The following is a 23,975-nucleotide window of genomic DNA, read 5'->3' as shown; positions in this document are numbered from 1 at the left end:
TTTTTATTATTGTCGTTTTGAATTTATTTACAAGATCTTTTTGTATTTTTGTGAATTTTTCAACAATTTTAATGAAGCGAAAGCTTTACAATCGTGCTTCGGTTTCATTTCGTTCGTAATATCTCCGTGAATGAATTTCGCAAATAAAGGAGTGACTCGTGGAAAAAGTAACTGAGCTGTAAACAAATATATACATATGTACATAAATATTTATTTAGTAATTGAATGTTATTTAGTAACATCATCATTAAACTTACCATAAGCACCGTCTGCATCATATCTATTCCACATAAGATGAGCCGATGATGTTTTTGGTGGCAGATAATCTAATGATAGAATATAAATTAATAAGAAAAAGTTTAATATGAAATTTAACGAATAAAGAACATAGTTTATAAAATACCTCTATTGGAATTTTTCGGTGTATTATACAGCTGCAGTTTTCTGATCAAGGTGAGTGCTGAAATGTTTTGTAGATACTTACATACATATTTAATTCATTGGTTAATGTTATTAATATAATTTTCAATTCTTGAATTAAGATTTTTTTTACGTTTCGATGTTGGATTGCAGTTGTGTGAAAATTTCGCTTGATATTGTCGCCTAATATCATACTGTCGATTTCGATAAGATGAAATAATTGCACCGTAGCTTTCACATATTGATATGCATAAGACGCTCCAGATTAAAAAGATTATTATTGTAACTTTCATCCTCGACAATCTTAATAATATGTAATTGTTAAACCGAAATGGTCGACACTTCGCTCACAACTGACTCAACGCCTGTATGGAAATCTGTGTTGAAATCTTAAAATTATGTATATGCAAAATTTAAAATAAGCTATGATGAAACTTGACGATCAAAGCTACTCTAAATGGTCAGACCAGTATTGGTGAAAGGAGACGAGGCTTTACGCCTACTGATTTACCTCCAAAATAGTTATATTTCTATAGCTACAAATATACACGTTTGTCCATCTCCATTTCTGCGCACACCGGATATTGAAATGAACATCAGGTATATATGTATGTTCATATACATATAGATTTTGTAATAATAAGACAGTTAAATGATATAATAATCCTTAATATATTTTCTCAGTCAGTAAACATTTTCAAAAAATTTCTTTTCATACATAAATATTCCAAACATATAAGATAAATCCTTTTTTTATTTATGAATAAATCTTGGCAAGAGTCACGTTATGACGAATACTTTGACTACAAATATATGTAAATGTATTTAAAAGTAAGTGTTGGATATCACATTTTATTTATAACTAAAGTAACGTAATTTTTATGTTCTATGTACATAGGTTAGTGCGTGTCATTTAAGGTCTTTGTAGATCTTACAAGATTGTTTTCTTCTTAAGGGGGTATTCTAGTCTAGAAATTTGAAGAAATCGATTTTTTTTTCTTTCATATTTTCAAAGCTTAAACCTTTGAGAATATGTCCTTAAGAGGATTTTTCAAAATTCAAATTATTTTCGGAGATATAGCTGCTTTAGTGACGTGGCATCTGACCGGCACGTAACTTTAAACGCGTTTTTCTCGAAACTACTTTTTTCGAGACGGTTGACATGATATCTCAAGTTCTACTGGACCAATTTACTTGAAATTTGGTGTGAGCCTTCTCTATACATTCCTCTATCGCATGAACTAGAACTATGACAAAATTCTTTTTTTCTCTTCAAAATTTTTACTATTTTTAAAAAATTCGGAAAAGTCAAAAAAACTGGTAAAAAATAGACTTTTTATTTCAAACAGCTGCTATTTTGCGAAAAAAATTTTGTTTGACTTTTCCGTAATTCATGCCATAGCAGCATTTGTTTGGATTAAGAATTAACTTGCTTTTTTGATTTTGGAATACTAGGAGGGTTGGAATCGTGTCAACCAGGGCGCACCGTTTTTTCGAGACCCCTCACTTCATCAGCCTGTAACTTTTTGAATTTTGAATATTTTCCTTTGATTTTTTTTTCTTTGTATTCTTCAAACATTAATAAATATTTTGTAAAATAATGGCTACTAAAATTATTTTTGGTTTTTTTTATTGCACCTGAAAAAATACCTAAAATTCATGCCTCTAGACTAGAATACCCCCTTAATAACTAAGTAATTGTTTTTTCATGATTATCTGAAGTAAGCCAAATAAATACCCACGTCTTCAAATAGCATTGTCTAATTCGGCAAGGGGATTGCCGAATGCGTGAAAAATGCAAGCACGTTGCCCAGTTCACGGATTCGGCAAATTCTTTGCCGAATTATTATGTAATTTACATATTATGTCACACCCGGTGATTTATTAGTCGCTCAGATTTTCATACATTTGGTCTGGTCGGTGTGGCCTGGAGCTATGTCCTGGGACATTGTGCAATGAAATTAAATATTTAAAATATAATACTTTTTCTTCACAAGGTATAAAATTCCTACTGTTAAAATATTGATCAAAATGTATAAAAATAGCATTAATTTATGTATAAGTCATATGAGATGATCGAAACATATGTATGTAGTCATATTATACATAATAATATGTAAATTAAACATCCTTATTCAGCTGTCACTTTGACAGTTGCTTATAATATAACACGCTGTCCAGTTCTAAAAAACAACACTAGAGCGTTGCTGTCTATTTGCCGACTCCACGCTTTGAGCAGACAAATTCTTGCCGATTACACGCATTCGCCAAAGAATTTGCCGAATCCATGAACTGGGCAACGTGCTTGCATTTTTCACGCATTCGGCAATTCTCTTGCCGAATGCGTGTAATAGACAATTTCACGGATTCGGTGTAACATGTACATACATAAGACGAAAGGTGGACAAAAAATGTGCTAGAATGTTACCCAAGAGAATGTCAATGGGTGAAAGGAAATAGTCAAAAGTGTAGTCCACAAGGAAGATGGGTGGATTAAATTAGAAAAATGCGTTAAATTAAATGGATGAGAGTTGCCCAAAACAGAGACAAATGGAAGCGGTTTTTTGGAGAGGTGTTTTTTCAGCGGTGGGTGGTGAATGACTAGATGATGATATAAAATACCCTTGCGATATTTTGAAGTTTGACAACATATGTACATAGTTTAATCATCACAAAAGTCATACAAATGTGGTCAATGACCTCATTTAGCCTACCTCGACTTTTTGTAGCTCGACCTGCCAAGTTTCAAATGGAAAGCTATTGAGCCCCTTTGCTGTATTCTAGCACTTTTTCTACATTCTCCAGTAATATTGTCTAGGTGGCAAATTAATGGTGCATCTATCAAATTGAGTTGTGAATTCATTGTACTACATGTGGGAACATGTGAAACCTGATCGACGATGAATCTGGACTGTAGACCGTATGTCACACAGGGATCTGAAGAACCTAATTTATAACATTTATCGTCGTCTATCATAGGTGCATATATTTCTTTCTCACCACCTGCCCTTTTACTCCGTTTTACGACAAATACATATTCTGAATCTTTTTCAGTTACAACATTTTTATTTGTATTTTTATTAAGACCAACGTGATGTGGGTCCTTCAGAGGATAATCGACTATTGAGCGTCTGGAGAGCGATTTTCTGTTTTCTACCAAGCACTTGTCAACTGTGCATACTGCATAGCCAGAATATTGGTTGTAAGTTACCACTTCAGAATTTTTACAAGGTCCTCGATGATAATACTCGTGGCATTGGTTTCCATTCTAAAAAATTTCATAGTGAATGTGAAATTTGATCATACTAAAATATTTTGGAAGATTGGGTTAAAAATTTTACTTCAAATATGCCAAAGTTGTCGATGCAAGTGCATGACCCTTCACCAAATGGTTTTGAAGTCACTTCTTTGAAGCTGCTTTGACAATATTGAGATTTGATTAGGGATTTTTGTAAACATTTATTCTGGTCAGGCCACCAAATCTAGAATAAAAGGTAATTATATTATGAAAAACAACGTTTTAGTTATATGTATGTAACAAACAAATATATTACTTCGTTTCTCTCTGTACATGGTTTCGCTTTACAAATAGGTCTTATTGGTAACTCTACTCGAGAGTAATCAGCGTTTTTATCTAAAACTAACCATTCCCCTATAGGGCAAGGTCCTTGTGAGGCAAGACTGTGACACTTGCCATCTACGAAAAATTTATTTTGAGAAAGACAAATAGTATCGTTTTTACTATAGTTATCAATGATTAATTTTTCCAGCGTTATTCCATCATCATCATTGTTCTGAAACAGCAAGGAGTCGTCATATTGAGTCTGTCGAGAGTTATCTGATTTTTGTTTTTCTGTTGAGGTTTCATTTTCCGGGATATGGGCAGATGTCGACACTTGTGTGTTAATAAAAATACACCACAAGACCAACTTCAAATGTGCTGTATTTATTTTTACCATTGTTTTTATTTTATTTGATAACTCGCAACCCGAATAACAAGTAACTTATATTTCGTTGATCTGAAATTGAAAAGATAATTTATTTATTTATTTAATTTATTGTTATTTTAAAATAATAACAACAATAAAATGACCAGTGTGACCTGACAGGTTGCCCCAAAGCGTCACACCGGTCTAATAATAAAATTAGTATTTACATGTACATACATACATATGTATGCATATGTACATATATATAATTTCCTTCTACATTCTAGTTTCTTTCAATTATTAATTTAAAATTACTTTGAAAAGTGTCGATCGTATTCTCAATGCAATTAATTAATTTGGAAACAGTTCTTGGAGGTTAGAGTCGTAAATCCATTTATAATTGATTCTGTATTAATTACTACAATTTTTCAAGATAACAATTTCATTCCGTCTTAATTACCTTTGCATCAATGTCGTTTTTTTCCTCTTTAATGCATAAAATTATGACGTGAGTTTGAAATATTTGAAAATATTATAACATATGTATTTTTCTAAATATTATAATTATATTAGGCGCGTTTTTCTTTACGGCGCCTGTATGTGCCGAACACTTCGCACACGCTACGAGCCTGCCCTGTATGTTCATACATATATAAGCCAGCAGTTTGGCTTAATGGTAGCGTATATATTTAGCACCACTGAGGTCGAAGGTTCGTGTCCTCGTCAAACTGTTGGTTAGGTTTGGGGGTTTTGTGACTCCAAATCGATCGTTTCTCTATCAGAGTTTGCCAATTTTATCTGATCATAGTTGAAACGATTCCTGAAAATTGGTATTAGATCATTTCCTGTTGTCACAAAATCTGTGTGTATAATTTGTAAAAATTATGCACAGTAATCTGAAATCTATAGATATCTCTATAGACATCTCTATAATTTCGTGTTTATTATATGTATAAAAATTGTAATAATAATTGTACACAAAAATCAAAAAATAATCCATAGATGTGTCTATGATTATTATTTCTGTACTGATTAATTGTTATATGCTATGTATTCTGATTGTATATGTATTATTGTATTTCTGACCGTTGTCGTACACTCGTCGCATTGGATCGATCTGTAATGACGAGTGTATATTGATTGTAACAATAAAATAAAATATGTATATGTAGTACATAAGTCACTTTTAAACGTTATTCGGTGTAAGACATGATTTACTAGTTACGTTAATTGAAGACAAGATAACACACGATTGAAGGCACAACGGTTGAACACATCGATGGCTTGGTGCGCAGATATTGTATGTCCATTTTTGATTTTGTATCGAATTTTAAGTTTGTAGATTCTGGAACAATTCAAGTACACGTGTATGCCTGAGATTTACTCAAACACGCGTCTACCTCCACTCCTAATCTTAGAACTTGTACACGCTCAGTTATTTTATAATTTTTTGAGTCTCCATCAACTCGGAGTTTGTGCCGTAAGGCACATAAATTTATTTTGAAAGGAAAAACCTGAATTATTCCAGCATCTACAATCTTAAAATTCGATACAAATTCAAAAATGGGCATACAATATCTGTGCACCAAGCCACTGACATGACTATTGAACACAGCGACAAGTTCGCACAGCGACATTTGAACTTATAGATCACAACACTGGACACAATTCGCAAACAGTTTGAAATAGTATGTAAAATAAATAAAATGAACTTTAAAACATATATAAAATTCATAGTAAATAATGTCCTTTTGTCATGCATTTGATCACCGTTATATTGATCATCCTGTAAATTCAGGACGTGATGAAAAAAATCGCTGAAACGCTTTTTTGCATCGAAAACGAGTTTCTAAAATTGATGTTGTATAAAAGTGAACATTGCAAAACTTATTAATATTGCACTCACGATCTGGCATTTTGGCAATAGTTACTTCGATGCGATTTATCTCGATTATTAGTTAGACTATTTACTACATACTATGTACCTACAGCCATTCACCATCCACTGCTGGATGGAGGTCTCTCCAACATGCTTCCACTTGTCTCTGTTTTGCACAACACTAATCCATTTCACCACACACATTTTCCTAATTTCATCTACCCATCCAGAGAAATGCATAAATGCAATCGCATACATACTATCAATTGTCAATTATGGCGGGACGAACGCGGAAAAAACTGTCTTGATTTATATCACATGCTGTGAAAATGATGTAAGACGTAAAATGCAAAATTACGCCTTCCGTACATATGTATATATTATACAAGCCCGAAACCATCTTTCATTGTGACGTTAATAAATCCAGTAGTCGGCAACTAATGCACATGCACATGTTTATATGATTATGTATGTACATCACATGTGTTGTAATGGTACACTAATTCTAGTCACTTTAACATATCATTGTAATTTAGGGTACTATTGCCATCTTGGAGCGTCATTTAATCGGGTTTGGTGCAAATGATCGAGAAGCGCCAGACAGATTGAACCACAGATTAGCTGGATGGCTGCTTTAAACGCAATTCTCGACTTCACGAATGAAAAATTGCACATCAGATGGAGAGTAACCTTTCGATGTGCACATATGCAATTAAAATGGTAATTATTAAAATTGCGTTGGAGTTTTTAATAATTTAATAAGGAAAAATTCGGAACTAAAGTATCAGAAGCACAGAACTTATACAGGGTAGGTATGTCGGGACTTCGGGTAGATTTCGTTTAGTGTAAGTGCGAGTAGTGCGCACGCATAATTACACGTGTCGTTAATCTGTGGTTCAGTCTGTCTGGCGCTTTTCGATCGTTTGCATCGCATCGTTTAAAATTATGTCTATTAGATATTAAGTATTGAGTTTAAAATGAAATGGAATAAATGAAAGTTTATTGATTTTCTTTTACGGTATTTTTTAAAGTACATATGTAACTATCTATGTTCTACTATAACATATTCCTTTTGCAAATTTAATTTTATGTATTTTGAACATAAAATAATATTAAACGTATGTGTTGTAAATATAATTTTATGTTATTCTTCAATATGTACCTTTTATAAAATATTTCGTTTAAAAAAAATGGGAACGTTGGAAACCAAAATGACGTTGACAAAGAACGTTGGTTGTATAACAGTGTCTAACTTTCATTTCAAAATATTTTTTACCTTATGGCATCACAAATTTTCAAATTTTAACACCGAACTATGTACTCAAGTTGACAATTATTATTATAATCGATCAGCTTTTTGCAACTATTGTCACACTGTATTTTTAAGTGGATATGTACGTAAGGTAGACATCTTGTGATTTTATATATCAATTGAACGTTATATTTTATACATTATTTAACAGTTTCAACATGAATTTTTTTTACAATGTTTTTCTTAGTTTCACTTGTTATAAAACGTTTCCTAAACGATATCACAAACGTTTCCAAAATATATTCTTTTTAAAGGTCTTATTTCATACGTAACACAATTTTTACATTTAAGTTGTTAATATTATTTTATATATATATACAAATAGTTTTTACCTTGCACAAACTCGTACTGTTGACAGTCCTCCTCGCGCTATGGAACAACATTTACTGAGATCATCAGGAAAAACCTGATTCTTTATTGACCTATGGCTCTCAAACATACATTCTCCAATACTTGATTTACTAATGCCGTGTGCAACATGAAATATAGACGATCATGTAAACATATGTATACATACATACATTACATACAATTGATTGCAAAAAAATTGTATGTAACCGATTTTTACTGTTATCATTTTTCCTTTAATTTTATTGTCAATGAAAAAAAAATATAATAATAGTAAAAAATATAGAAGAAATAATAGAAGTATAAAATTAAAATAAAACCAGAAAAGAGGAATTATAAAAACCTAATATTTTTTAGGACTTTATAAAGATTATTTTTGAAATGGTTCAGGTCATTAGAAGTTACTATTTGTTTTAATAAAACTAAACTACTTTGGAAAGTGAGGGAAATTTATAAACATAAACTCAAAAATCATACATAAATAAAAACCGAATAAAATACAAGGAAAACAGCAGAATTATAATAAAAACCCATTATCCTTAAGGATTTTATAAAGATTATTTTTGAAATAGTTCGAGTTATTAGAAGTTACTAATTATTTTGTTAAAATTACTATGGAAATCGAGGGAAATTTTTAAATAGAAACACAATATTATAATACAAAAACAGGGTATTTTATTTATTTTTAAATTTTGACTTGTGCTGAAGTAACCAGGTGTTTACATCAACGCCACATCTGAAACCACCGGAATTCCCATTTTTAGCGGTGAGTCTGTGATAAGGTATGAGCAGTGGCGGACTGGGACTGAAATCAGTGCATGCCAGGAGTCAAAGGGGGCCCCACCCAGGGTTAAAAAAATTTGTCCCCCCCCCCCCATATAACAAAATTTTCTTCTTTCCATCACGCTAAAAATCAAGGGCAAAAAATAAATAAAATTTTCAAAAATGGGAATAAACAAATTTAGGTACAAGAAAAATGGCAAAAGCAAAATAGATCCATAAATTACATTGTATATTTCGTTTTAACCCTTGTCCTAGGTAAATAGAATTCATCATTAAATAATGCGGCATAAAAGCGGCTTTTACTTTCGGTAAAAAACAATAAGGGACGTCATTTCAGATTTTTCTTGGGGGGGGGGGGTCAGGCAAAGATTGGTCAAACTGAATTTTTTTTCAAAAAATCTTTTTTATATCGGAATAAAAATGGAAAATATTATTTGCATACACCTTATGGAGTTATAAAATATGAAAAAAATAAGCTTATTTTTGAAAAAATAATTATAAAAAAATATTATGTAAAAAGAGAAGAAAGCGCCGCAGGCGAAAATTTTTTTCCAAAAATCTTCACATGGTCAACAAAAATCGACCATCAAACTGAGTCACTAAAAAACTATCAATTAACTTAATTTCTACCGACTTTCTACTTTCTTTTCACTTTATCTATGTACATACGTACATACTATTTTATGTATAATTACTTGTATCAATGTGATGAAAATATAATAAAAAAAATCATTAAATTTAATTAACCAGAAGTGGGATGTATATCGTAAGAAATTTGTTTTGTTGAAATACCCAAACTTTAGGTCCCAAAGTGCAATATCCTATAAATTTTAACACACGTGAAATAGTTAAAAAGTTATTTAATTTTACTGAGGGCCCATATTTTCTAACAGATAGTGGGGCCCACATGCCATCGGGCATGTTCGCTTGTATGGCCAGTCCGCCACTGGGTATGAGTATTATCATTGGGTTAGTTCCGGCAGCTCATCCCATCTCGCGAGCAAGATTAATAAATTAACATCACATCCAAGTTTCACTGCTAGTCAGGGACGTAATTTCAGCTTTTTCTGGGGGGGGGGAGGGGCAGGAAAAAATTGGTCAAGTTGAATGGAAAATATACTTTACATACACCTTATTGAGTTATGAAATATGAAAAAAATAAGCTGATTTTTGAAAAAAACATTAAAGAGAGAAATTGAAAAAAACAAAAATACAAAAAAGGGTATTTTTATAATATTTAATTTTTCTATTATTTTCATATACAGCATGTGTTTTTTTCGTATTATTGTGGTTATAAAGATATAATAATAACAATCAACTTTATTTTTGAAAAAATTTTAAATTGCAATATTCAAATTCATATTTTGTATTATGCAAAAAGTCAAAAAGGTGCCGCAGGTGAAATTTTTTTACCACAATCTTTACATCGTCAATCAAACTGTATTACTTATCTTAATTTCTACCGACTGTCTTTTTACTTTATCTATTCACGTTTAACAATAGAAAAAGTTTTGTGATCATTTTGTGAACCTTTTATTTGGTTTATTGAAGTGAAATTTCATATCTAGAAGTTTAAGCTTAATATCAAGTTATGTATAAAATTTGGTAAGCATTCGTCCACCGGAAGTGGCAGTTTACTCTTGTTCGATTTTTCTTCCACTATTTTTTCCGACCCCTTAAATATGTATGCTCTTCACGACAAAATTCAAGTATAATCCTTGTATCATTGGGGTGAAAATAAAAAAAAAATAATTTAATTAACCGGAAGTGGGATTTTTTTCTCTTAGAAAAATTCAAAAATATTGTGACCACGCGGTTTTTCCACACCCCTTAACGTATCAAGTTGAAAATTTATATTTGTATTCTTTATGTACTAACTTAGAGTTTATAAGGTTTTGGTCAGAACGCAATGTTATTAAATAACCAAAACTTTTTTAGGACCGAGCTCGTTACACATGAATATTAAATCCATCTAATTCGTTGTTTTGTGAGAGATTGGACGTTCGCAAATAAAAATACGAAAAATAAAATCAGTTCGAAAAATAGAATCAGATTGAATCGATTCAGTTAAATATTAATTTAAAACCTTTCATGAAAACAAACAATATACACGGACTTAAAAATATAAGTTACACATCTGTTTCTAAGATAAAATAAAGTAAGGCGGATCTTTCAATTCGCTCCGCGGGTCAAACAATTTCTAAGAATTTTACCCATTCAAAAAACAAAATATACTTACTTTGAAATGATAAAACCTTTTTTTTTCAAAGTAGCTTATTGCAGCAATTATTTTATTGGCCACTAAGCTACCCAATACATAAGAAATAAACGTAGCATTCATAGATCCATAGTATTTCATTTATCATTAAATTCATAATATTTTCTAAATTCACACTATTCCTATATTTAGGGGGGGTGAATCCCCCCCCATGCTCCCCCCGTCAAATGACGTCCGTGCTGCTAGTTCTCCATAAGATATGGTTTCACTGTAAGCTATCTTTTTCAATGGATTCAAACTTTGCTGAAATACACATAAGAATAAGACAGTAACACGGTAAGAATAAGACAGTAACACATACAGAGTTCTATTTATAAAATGAGAAAAATACCTGTCCGTTCCTAAGCATTTCAGTGGTATTATGAAGGATTTCAATTTTCCTGAGAAATATTCTGTCAATTCATTTTCTAGCTAGGTGATAATTTTTGTTAAAAAATTTGGTAAAAAAAATATATTTTTGACTTAAAATTCGCTAGACAATCTTACATACAAAACACTAATGTTTGTACGTATGTATGCATGTGCCAATGCCTGGTTGGGTGGGAACAATACGTTCGATTTCTTTTTTTTTGCACAGGGGGCGCAGCCCCGTCGGGAGCGCCGCTCCTAATAAAATAAATAAATATATTTTTAAATAAATATTTTTTATTTTTTTAAAAAACATTTTTTTGATTTTTTTTTTATACACCACGGGCAAAGCCTGGTAATAAAGCTAGTAAATTATAAGTATTTTAAAGCAATGTAAATATCACAATCAATAGGAAAAACATCTGACTATTGATTACAATACTCACTTTGAGCACAGCAATACTAGATTTTGAGTTAAAGATCGCAAAAGCCAAAAACCTGTAAAAATCGCTCATTTTTTTAAACGCTCATATCTCGTAAACGATCACTAACCAACAAAAATCATTATCATATTCGAATTCAGTCAAACTTAGTAAAGATTGGTTAGTCTTCGCTCTGGTAATTTTTTTTGTTGCTCAGTATAATTTACAGATATTTATTTTGTAGTGTTCTCGATGAGAAGGAATTGTTGTTCTGTTCCTGGTGGCGTAGCTGGATAAACTACCTTGTTGAGTCCACTGTGGGGGTGTACATACATATATACAGTTCGAATGTCCTTCTCCGAAGGTCGCGCCTAGCAACTGATATAACGAATATATTCGCGTTTAGGGGTTGACTTGTCCTTCTCTGGATGTCGCGTCCTGCAGCTGTGTTTAAGGGTCGACCTGTCCTTGGTGCGTAGGTTGACAATGTGTAGTATGCAGTTTACCATGTATTCCTACACTACATATGATATTTTGTAAAAATAAATACGCCGCTAAGTTTAAGTAAAAAAAGGTGTGTAGATAAAGTAATGATAAGACAGTTAACTGATATAATAATCCTTAATATATTTTCTCAGTCAATAAAAATTTTCAAAAAATGTCTTATTTCATACATATCCCAAAAATATAATATAAATAAATGCTTTTTTTATTAATGAATAAATCGTGACAAGAATCACATTCTGACGAAAAGTTTGTCAACAAAAAAAAATGTATTTAAAAATAGTATTGGATATCACATTTTATTTATACTAAAGTAACCTAATATTTATGTTCAAGGTAAGTGCTGGTCATTCGAGGACTAAGCAGATCTTACGAAATTGTTTTCTTCTTAAAACAAAGTAAAACAGTTTTTTTTCATAATTATCTGAAGTAAGCCAAACGTGAAAAATAACCACGTCTTCAAAAAGCACTGTCTATGCTCATTAATTCACTTTCATACTGTAATGCCAGATGAATTGCAATGATTCATCGACATAAAATAATACATTTACCAAATATAAATACGTTTATATATATATTATATATAATAATATACCCTTGCTATATTTTGAAGTTTAACAACATAGTTTAATCATCACAAAAAGTCATCCAATGTGGTCAATAGCCTTATTAGCCTACCTCAACGACCTTTCATAGCTTGACCTCTAAGGCTCAGATGATAAGCTACTGTATCTCTTTGATGTATTACAACATTTTGTCTACAATTGTTGGCTTTGTCTACAGGACAAATCAAGGGTGCTCCTATAAGATTGAGTTCTGAATTCATTATACTACATGAAGGAACATGTGAAACCTGGTCAACGATGAATCTGGACTGTTTACCATATGTCACACAGGGATCTGCAGAGCCCAATTTATAACATTTATCGTCGCCTATCATAGGTGCATATATTTCTTTCTCACCACCCGCTCTTTTACTCCGTTCTACGCCAAATAGATATTCTGAATCATTTTCAGGTACAACATTTTGATTTGTATCTTTATAACGGCCAACGTGATGTGTGTCCTTTGGAAGGTAATCGACTATTGAACGCCTGGAGAGCGATTTTCTGTTTTCTACCAAGCACTTGTCAACTGTGCATACTGCATAACCAGAAAATTGGTCGTATGTCACCACTTGAAAACGATTACAAGGTCCTCGATGATAAAATTCGTAGCATTGATTTCCATTCTGAAATTTTTCATTGAGAATTCAAAATTTGATCATATTAAATTTTCTTGTAAGAATGAGTAAGTAAATCTTACTTCAAATTTGCCATAGTTGTCAATGCAAGTACATGACCCATCGCCAAATGGTTTTGAAGTCACTTCTTGGAAGCTGCTTTGACAGTATTGAGATTTGATTAGGGATTTTTGTAAACATTTATTCTGGTCGGGCCACCAAATCTAGAAAAAAAGGTAATTATATTATGAAAACATTTTTTTAGTTCTATTTAGGTAATAAATAAATGTATTACTTACTTCGTTTTTCTCTGTACAAAGTTTTGTTTTACAAATAGGTCTTATTGGTAACTCTACTCGAGAGTAATCAGCGTTTTTATCTAAAACTAACCATTCCCCTGTAGGGCAAGGTCCTTGTGAGGCAAGACTGTGACACTTGCCATCTACGAAAAATTTCTTTTGATAAAGACAATTAGTATCGTTTTTGCTATAGTTATCAATGATTAATTTTGCCTGCATTATTCCATCATCATCATTGTCCCGAAATACCAAGGAGTCGTCGTTTTGGATCTGTCGAGAATTATCTGATTTTAGATTTCCTGTTGAGGTTTGACTTTCCGGAATATGGGCGGATGTCGACACTTGTGCGTATAAAAAAATACACCACAAGACTAACTTCAAATGTGTTATATTTAATTTGACCATTGCTTTTATTTTAATTTAATAAACCGCAACCTGAATAGCCAGTAACTCAGTTTTAAAGATCTGAAATTTAAAAGATAAGAAAATTAGTATAACATATTTACATTTAATATAATTTCCTATTACATTCTGGTTTCTTTCAATTCTTAATTTAAAATTACTTATTGATTAATATACGGCCGTAGCTAAGGGGGGCTATAGGGGCGCATTCCCCTCTAAATTAAAGAAAAATTGTACATATATGTTAAGCATAAAAAAAATCAAATTAATAATTTTTTATTTTGATCCACCGCCTCGGGTGAACTTTTTCAATAAATAGATGTTTAAAAAAGTATGAAAACGGGAACTTGTTCTGATAATTCACAATATGATTCATATTTTTTTTTATATAAAACCACATTAAAGCGCCCGAGGAGAAAATTTTTTTCGGAAACAGCATGATAAATAAATTTGATAATTTGGTCCAAAAATCGATTATTCTATCTGACACGATATTCACGGTGCAGTAAAACAATCGTGTCTACCCCCCCCCCTCCCCCTATCAACTTCCCAATGGATTTTTTTTAAGAGTCCTTTCGTTTTAGACCATTCAGGTTTTTATATTTTTTTTTTTTGGTAAATTACATTCGTTGTTAAGGAGCTCTAAACAAACGACCAATGAGAATAAATGATAAACACGTGTTTTATATGTTTAAAGCGTGTTTAGTCATCACTCATCACACATTCATTTTCTGCAACGATGGGAAAATTCCCAATTTACTTCTGGGAAAAACGTTGGATAAAATAAAATTTTCCAAGTTTAATCACTATTTTATATGTTTTCCCGTTCTCTTCTATGTTTTTTTACAACTCTGCTGACAGTTGTACTGACAAAACTGATCAATCGGGGTGAAATGTGTGAAGGGATTCTGATATTCAGTCGATAAATCGAGGATTGATTGTTTCTGGATTGCGTCTCCGTCCGACTGAATCAGTTAACCTTCTTACCACACTGATTTCTAAGGAATAAGGTTCTAGGCACACACACTGATTTTTAAGGAATTCGAAAAAAAGCTAATTATGGCTCATATTTGATGCTATATATAGCTGCACCCAGAGAAATGTTATAATTATAGACGGGCCCTTACGAATAAATAATTGTTGTCAATATTACGCGGTACATCTCTATAATTACGCTACAACGCACGGAATACAATCGGATCAATTTACTTATAAAATTTACTTGTTTGTTGTGTGTTTTTGAATGTATTGTGCAATTTTTACCGATGCTTGCCCATCTTGCGAGTAACATAAACAAACAAAGAAGTTTTTATCGGACATACGTCGAGCAACAAGCGTCAAATACGACTGATGCTAAAATTATTTAGGAATGTCTGTGGACAATCATCACTTGACAACAATATAACGCTCAAGCCACTTCTATTATTATTACATTTCTCTGGCTGCACCAGACGGATGTCGCGGTAGCTGTATAAATATAGAAAGCTGTATATATACAGAAATTTCAATGAGGCGTTTAGCCGCTCGAGCACCGTCATACAACGAATATGTCGAATTAGCGTTTTTCAAATTGAATAATTTGGTGACACTCCAAAAATGGTGTCAATGGCCTAACGACGGTACGAATACATACATATATTTACATATGTATAAAATCAAGCGCTCTGTTAAGATTGTTATGTGGTATGATCTTACAACCTTTGTATGTACTTATGTATAATACCCTTTAACCTTAAGTTTGAACATCCGTTTCATTTTCAACTACTTATGATGTATTCTTTTAAAGTTATCTCTCATTATTTATGAGACTTTCAATATCTTTGTTGCTCCCGGACTCTACAGTTACATATTATGTTCAATCCTATCTACTTAACTTTTATCTACTATAATTTATACGAGTCTCTAATACAATTGTTATATAAGACGATACAGTCAATGACCTGTTGAAATCCAAAGTATTACTTTTAATAATCTTTATTGCTATTGCTGCATTTTGTCTCACGACACGTGTAACCCTCAAATATTATTATCGCTATTTATCTTTATGATTAATTGTGTATCTACTCAATAATGTCTCGATACTCTCAAAGGATACATAAATCAAATACTAAAACTGTCTTACACGCGGATGTTGCTCTGTATCTTAATCACTTTGTTATTTACCAAAATTCTGTGATTGGTTAAAACTTATCATTCTTTTGTGTATAAATGCTCATGTTAGATCTATTGAAACTCCCTTGCGATTAAACTGCCTTACTAGTAACTTGCGATTTAACTGCCTTACTAGTAACTTGCGATTAAACAGCCTTGTGGTAGCACTTCGAGACTAGTAGCTTGTAATATAAACTTGTAGATTAATCTCGTTTATATTTACTGCTATTTAAAGAATATAATCATTTAACAAAATCTGTGACTATAATATTCTACACCATCTCCTACTCGTCCCCGTAACAAGATGAATATATGCAGTGTCTTATATATATATATATATATATATATATATATATATATATATATATATATATATATATATATATATATATATATATATATATATATATATATATATATATATATGTAGAATTGATTTTTAAACGAGCCGAGATAGAGTGTGTGTGGTATGCCTGGGAAAGACCGGATGCGTGTTGTTATGGTCACTTGTTGGAGGACAAGCCCGAAGAGCGTGTACAATAAATAGTTCTGACTTAATCTGCGCGTTTCACTTGGAATCCTTCACATCCGGATCCTATATTTGGGGGCTTTGTCCGGGATGCCTGAAGACATTTCGAGTGACAGCCAGAAGCGGTCAGACGACGACGCGGAGTTTTGACAGTTGAGGTTAGGACGCGCGCGCGATGACGAGAATGCGGAAGCCCGTGACGTCGGTGACGTCACGTCAGCGAACACGCCACACGACGATGATGATATCCAAGACGATAGCGCCAATGTCAGCGTCAGTTTTACGTCGGCTAACTGTCGTGGAGATGCAGAGGTTCGCGGACTTAGACGAAGATGATGACGACGACGATGAAGAGGAAGAAGAAGACGAAGTGCCATATTTTGACAGAGACAAATTCGAGACTTACGCGCCACGGTTTAAGGGGATTGGCGGTGTGCCAATCAGCCGGTGGATTGAGCACATGGAAGAATTTGCGAAGTTCTTCCACTGGACGCCCCTGGAGCAACTGGTCTACGGGAGAATATATTGCGTAGGAACAGCGAGAATGTTCCTGGATTCAGAAGGGATAATTATATCATGGACTATCCTTAAGCAGAAGCTGATAGAAGAGTTCCAGTGGGATGACGAAGAGCTCGTCTTTGAAGAACGAGAAATGCTTGCTCAAGCAGAGCCCATTGACTCCGATTCAAGTGGGGCCGGTGAAACACCAGACGACGAACCCAGGGTGACGGGGCCCGTGAGAAACCGTGAAAACCGAGAAAGACTGAGTTCACGATGCTACAATTGTGGTGGACGTGGTCATTTAGCAGCCGACTGTAGGTTTAAGACGAGAGGAACTCGTTGTTTCAATTGTAACGAGTTTGGGCACATATCAGCTCAATGTAACAGCACCAAAACAAAGACTGTCTTGACAATACTAGAAGAAATAAGAGAACCAGTCAGTATTCCAATACAAGAAGAAATAAGAGAACCAGTCAGTATTCTAACACAAGAGGACGAGGCGAACATGGCTGATGGAGATGTAAACATGGCCGATGTAAGTGTGAACAGTGATGGTTTGCACAGAAAAAGACCTTTGCAGCAACGGGCTTCACGAGAGATGTCTGCTCAAAGAGAACTCATTGTTTCCAATAATGAAGAGGACGATGCGAACATGGCTGATGGAGATGTAAACATGGCTGATGTAAGTGTGAACAGTGATGGTTTGCACAGAAAAAGACCTTTGCAGCAACGGGCTTCACGAGAGATGTCTGCTCAAAGAGAACTCATTGTTTCCAATGATGAAGAGGACGATGCGAACATGGCTGATGGAGGTGTGAACCTGGCTGATGGAAGTATGGACGGTGATGGTTTGCAAAGAGGAAGACTTTGGGACTACGGAGACATACCGTCTTCAAATACAGATCAACCACCCGATGATCAATTTAGAAAAGGATCTAAGGATTATAGTCATTTGAAGAATTCTGAAGATGAGAATAAAGAAAAGGAAAAACATAAAGACAAAGAGAAAGATATGGCTAAATCACAAGAAGGATTAAGGGACCCCGTCAAAATTTCAACACCAAAAGACACTGTATTCACTTTCAAGCTTGGTCGTAGTCGGATTGATGTTAATTCAATGGAAAAGAAAATGGAACCATGGATTGAGAAAAGACTTACTGGATGTATCAGTGAGCCAGAACCAATATGTGTTGACTTCATTTATGGTAAATTACTAGCAGAAAATCTGTGGGGTGACGGCAGATTCATCGGATGCTCAAGGAGAATCGCCACGGGCATTGGATAGTATTTAAGTTGTACCGATGGAAGTTAAGTGTGCGTTTGTGAATTAGAGAATAAGTGAAAGACCTGGAGGGTTTTTAGTTAAGCCTTACTTGTAATTTGATGATTGAAAAGTGTAATGTTTTATTGCTTATTCTAGTATTTTTGGGAAGTGCTTTGTATATTGAATCATGTTTTAATTTGGTTACATGCTTAGAAGAATATAAGATAACTGTATTGAAATGTAATTCTAGTAATGTTTTAAAATGTGATTGTTTCCGATGTAAAGATTTAACCTGTCATTGTAAAGGTATTGATTTTAATGTTTTATTGCTAATTCTAGTAATGTTTTGAAATGTGATTGTTTCCGATGTAAAGATTTAACCTGTCATAGTAAAGGTATTGATTTTAATGTTTATTGCTAATTCTAGTAATGTTTTAAAATGTGATTGTTTCCGGTGTAAAGATTTAACCTGTCATTGTAAAGGTATTGATTTTAATGTTTTATTGCTAATTCTAGTAATGTTATAAAATGTGATTGTTTCCGATGTAAAGATTTAACTTGTCATTGTAAAGGTATTGATTTTAATGTTTTGTATTGCTTGAAATAATTTTAAATTTTAATTGTGATAATTGTTATGTGTAACTTTAATTGTTATGTGTAACTTTATTGAAGATTGAATTGTGTTGAAATGAAAAAATTGATTTGTAGTGAAATGTGTAACGATTAATTTGTTATAATTGTAATTGTTATGTAAATTGTGAAATGATTGATGTATAAGTGTATTGAAATGTAGTTGTGATGATGATTGTAATTGTGATTTAAATTGTAATTGTGACAATTGAAAGCATGTTTAGGAGAATATAAGATGATTTTATGGAATGGAAGATTAAACATTGTTGAGGATGATAGAGGAAATGTTTTAAAAGAATGTAAGATGATACATTGTATAGAGTGGAAAATGAAATGTAAAAGAATGTGAGATGAAACATTGTTGAGGATGATAGAGGAAATGTTTTAAAAGAATGTAAGATGATACATTGTATAGAGTGGAAAATGAAATGTAAAAGAATGTGAGATGAAACATTGTTGAGGATGATAGAGGAAATGTTTTAAAAGAATGTAAGATGATACATTGTATAGAGTAGAAGATGAAATGTAAAAGAATGTGAGATGAAATGCTGTAAAAATATAAAAGACGAAGAATGTCATCCGAGGGCGAATGACAGTCAGGAATGACCGAATGTAGAATTGATTTTTAAACGAGCCGAGATAGAGTGTGTGTGGTATGCCTGGGAAAGACCGGATGCGTGTTGTTATGGTCACTTGTTGGAGGACAAGCCCGAAGAGCGTGTACAATAAATAGTTCTGACTTAATCTGCGCGTTTCACTTGGAATCCTTCACATCCGGATCCTATATATATATATATATATATATATATCAATGTATAAAAGTTATTTTTGATTACTTCTGTGTATGGTGAGGCAAAAATCTTCGAAATAATCGAAACATTTTGTGACCTTCAATCGGGTCACGACTTGACGTTTGAATCGAGTGTTATCAACAATTCATTTACATATGGGCCAATTTTATAAGAAAACTTCATTATATTTACATACATATACAGTAAGTCACTTTTAATCGACATTCGGTGTAAGACAGGATTTACTCGTTATGTTAATTAAAATTCACCAAATATGTAAACTTTGAACAAAACGAGGTTTTCAATGTCACCAACTCTGCTGATTATGCATAGTCTGTTAAATTACAGTTATTCGATGGCCATTCTAGTCCATATTTGACGTGCTCGAGTCGACATAAAGTTAACTGCGACGAGCACTGAATCTTAGCGGTTAGTGCAGATTAACAAACTTCCAACTAGATTTGCCAGTTTTATTTATCAAAACTGGTTGTTCGGGATGACATTGCTTACCGTTCAAGTGCTGTTATATTGATCATCCTGTATTAGAACCAGGACGCGATGAACATATTTGCTGAAACGTTTTTTGCATCAAGAACAAGTTTCTAAAGTTAATGTTGTGTAAAGGTGGACAATGTCAAACTCGTTTATATTGCACTCACGAACTTGGCAATGGCTTCTTCGATACGATTTATCTCTACTGTTAGTTGAACTATGTACATATATTCCAAATCTATGTACCTATATATATATATATATATATATATATATATATATATATATATATATATATATATATATATATATATATATATATATATATATATATATATATATATATATATATATATATATATATATATAGAATGCGGAATTTCCCGATATTACACTACTCGAAAAAAAGTTTAATCGTATACTATCAATTGTCAATTATGGCGTGACGAACGCGGAAAAAACGGTCTTGATTGGTCCAGTGTCGTCATTTGTATATATACATATCTTACAATTAATCTAGCATGCTGTGAAAATTATGTAAGACGCAAAATGCAAAAATTACGCTGTAAGTATCGTACAAATCCGAGGCCATCTTTCATTGTGACAGTAATAAATCAAGTCGGCAACTAATGTACGTTTTATGAACACACATAGATCACAAGTGTTGTGATGGCACACTAATTTAAGTTAACTTTAACATACATACATTCAAATATAAGGTACTGTTGCGATCCTAGAGCGTCATTTAATCTATTTACATACATACATATGACATATGTATGTGGCAGTGGTTCCTCGCCAGTGGTATGCGAGTTTGCCGCAAATGCTTACACAGGTTTGGTCAGAGGAATGTAATATTAATAGAAGTGGCTTTAGGTGTTCTTTAATTGTCAAGTGACATTATGTCCACGGACAGATCTAAATAATTTTAGCATCAGTCGTATTTGACGCTTGGTGCTCGACGTATGTCCGATAAAAACTTCTCTGTTTGTTTATATTACTCCCAAGATGGGAAAGCATCGGTAAAAATTGCAAAATACATTCAAAAACACACAATAAACAACATGGGATACATTTTTATAAGTAAATTGATCCGATTGTATTCCGTGCTATGTAGCGTATTTATAGAGACGTACCGCGTAAAATTGACAACAATTATTTATTCGTAAGAGGTAAACGTTTTTATATATGTACATATCTGTAAAAATTAAAATTTATTCTTGATAGAATTTGGAAATTTTCAACCTCCATATGAGTTCTTAAAAATAAATAAAGAAGAAAACTATCTATCTTTGAAAATAAGCGATAATCAAGTTAATTGGATCTTATGTCGGATATATAACACATATGTATGTAAGTAGGTATAATTTGCGCAATGAAACTGACTATTGTATTACAGAGCCGGCTCTAGGGGGCAGCATACTAGACCTAGCCTAGGGTGCCTTCAGTTTTTTTTAATGATAAAATTGAATAAGAGTTCTTTGATTCTCTTTGAAATTATAAAAAAAATTATATTCCACTTAATTTATCTACTTGAAGTAATAATACCGTATTTTTCTAACGTTACCCGTTTCTATCGCTAGCGTGGAAACAAGCTTTTCTAAACTGTGATGAATAAAAACTAGTTTTAGATTATCTATGAATCAGGAACAATTAAACGGTTTGGCAATGATAACTATTGAATGAAATGTTTTGAAAGAACTTGATATAGAAGAATTATTGGCAAATCTTGTATTAATAAAAGACAGAAAAGTTTCTATTTTATTTAAAATATTTTTTCATTATATTAACATTTAAAAGTTTTATCATTTGTTTTTGTAAAAAAATTTAATTTACTATTATAATTTTTATAACCCCATTTTCAAGTGAAAATAAAATACAATGAAAATTCTTTTGTTTGGTTTTTGTATATTTTATTGCTATTATTAAGTTTAAAATTTAAAATGAAATGGAACAAATGAAAGTTTATTAATTTAATTTGACTATTTTTTAAAATATGTTCTAAGATATTCCTTGTGAAAATGTTTTATGCATTTTGAACATTGAATAATATAAAATGTGCCTATTTTAATTAAAAATTTAATTTTATGTTTGTTTATCAATAAGTTATTTATTGTTTAAAAACAATTTTTATTCCTCAATTTATTGTTTAAAAACAATGGGAGCGTTAACAACTAAAATGGCCTAGGGACGCTATTTATTCTCGGGCTGAGCCTTGTTGTGCATATAACTGTGTCATAAATTTCATCTCAAAATATTTTTACCTTATCCCATCTCAAGTTTTAAAAACGCAACATTATTTTACTAAATATTTCACATTCCACAAATTTTAGCACTGAAATACTTAAAGGTTGACAATCAATCATCATTTTAGCAGCTATTGTCACATTGTATTTTTACAAGGCTTTTTATTTAAGTGGTACATATGTACGTAAGGTAGATAAGGAAAATTTTCTTTATTTATTTTATACATAATTTAACACTTTCATTGTGAATCTTATTTTCTAAAACGATATCATAAACGTTTTCAAAAAATATTTCCTATCATTCTTATTAAAAGTCTTCATACGTAACACAATTTTTTACGATTAAGTAATGTTAATACTATTTTATATAAATATAATTAGTTTGTACCTTGCACGAGCTTGTACTGTTGACCGTCCACCTGGCGCTACGGAACAACATTTACTGAGATCATCAGTATAAACCCGATTATTTATTGACCTATGGTTCTCAAACATACATTCTCAAACACTTGGTTAGCTACTGCTGTATGTAATATCAAATATGGACGAGCATGTATATGTACATACATATACATATAATTGATTGCAAAAAAAATGTAATTTAATAAGAAGAATGATTTTATTGTTACAGTTTTTGCAAGCCTATTTCACCCTTTTGCAAATGAAATTCATCCTTTTGTAAATGAAATTAATACTTTTGCAAACGAAATTAATTCTTTTGCAAATGAAATTAACCCTTTTGCAAATGAAATTCATCCTTTACAAAAATTGTATTAAAAAATAAAGTAACCGAATTAAACAATATGTATGTGCTTTTTATGTATTATAGTTTAAACTTATATTTATATTTGTACATACATACATATTTATTTAGAAGGTGCAAATATTATTTTTATTTTTTTATTTTCAATTCTTCAATTTTTATTCAGTTTATCAAGTTAATACATACATAATTCAGGAAATATGGTTATTAAAAGTATGTTGGACGTTCCAAGCTCGATGGCTTTATATTATAATTTTATATTATATTATAATTATAATTTTAATTTTAACTTTTAAAAACCATATTTCCTGCATTATGTATGTATTAACTTGATTAACTGAATAAAAATTGAAAAATTGAAAATAAAAATAATATTTGCACCTTCTAAATAAATATTTATGTATGGTATGTATGTATAAAAATATATAAGTTTTAACTAAAATACTTAAAAAGCACATATTG

The 23,975-nt window shown here is 31.9% G+C and overlaps 2 protein-coding genes across 2 annotated transcripts; both read right to left on the bottom strand.

Moving 5' to 3' along the window:
• Positions 1–11: 11 nt before the first annotated feature.
• LOC143913877 (uncharacterized) lies at positions 12–7,928 on the bottom strand. Its single transcript, XM_077433914.1, has 7 exons — positions 7,873–7,928; positions 3,975–4,439; positions 3,762–3,902; positions 3,135–3,688; positions 404–460; positions 258–326; positions 12–176 (listed from the first exon to the last, which is right to left on the bottom strand). The coding sequence occupies exons 2-5, from the start codon at positions 4,377–4,379 to the stop codon at positions 427–429; spliced, it is 1,134 nt and encodes a 377-aa protein (XP_077290040.1). The 5' UTR covers positions 4,380–4,439; positions 7,873–7,928; the 3' UTR covers positions 12–176; positions 258–326; positions 404–426.
• A 4,396-nt stretch (positions 7,929–12,324) lies between these two features.
• LOC143913310 (uncharacterized) lies at positions 12,325–23,194 on the bottom strand. Its single transcript, XM_077433009.1, has 4 exons — positions 23,139–23,194; positions 13,745–14,209; positions 13,529–13,669; positions 12,325–13,454 (listed from the first exon to the last, which is right to left on the bottom strand). The coding sequence occupies exons 2-4, from the start codon at positions 14,147–14,149 to the stop codon at positions 12,903–12,905; spliced, it is 1,098 nt and encodes a 365-aa protein (XP_077289135.1). The 5' UTR covers positions 14,150–14,209; positions 23,139–23,194; the 3' UTR covers positions 12,325–12,902.
• Between the last annotated feature and the right edge of the window lie 781 nt (positions 23,195–23,975).

Source organism: Arctopsyche grandis, chromosome 6 (genome assembly GCF_051622035.1).
Source record: "Arctopsyche grandis isolate Sample6627 chromosome 6, ASM5162203v2, whole genome shotgun sequence".
In the NCBI taxonomy this organism is placed as follows: domain Eukaryota; kingdom Metazoa; phylum Arthropoda; class Insecta; order Trichoptera; family Hydropsychidae; genus Arctopsyche; species Arctopsyche grandis.
This window is presented reverse-complemented; position numbering and strand designations above follow the sequence as displayed.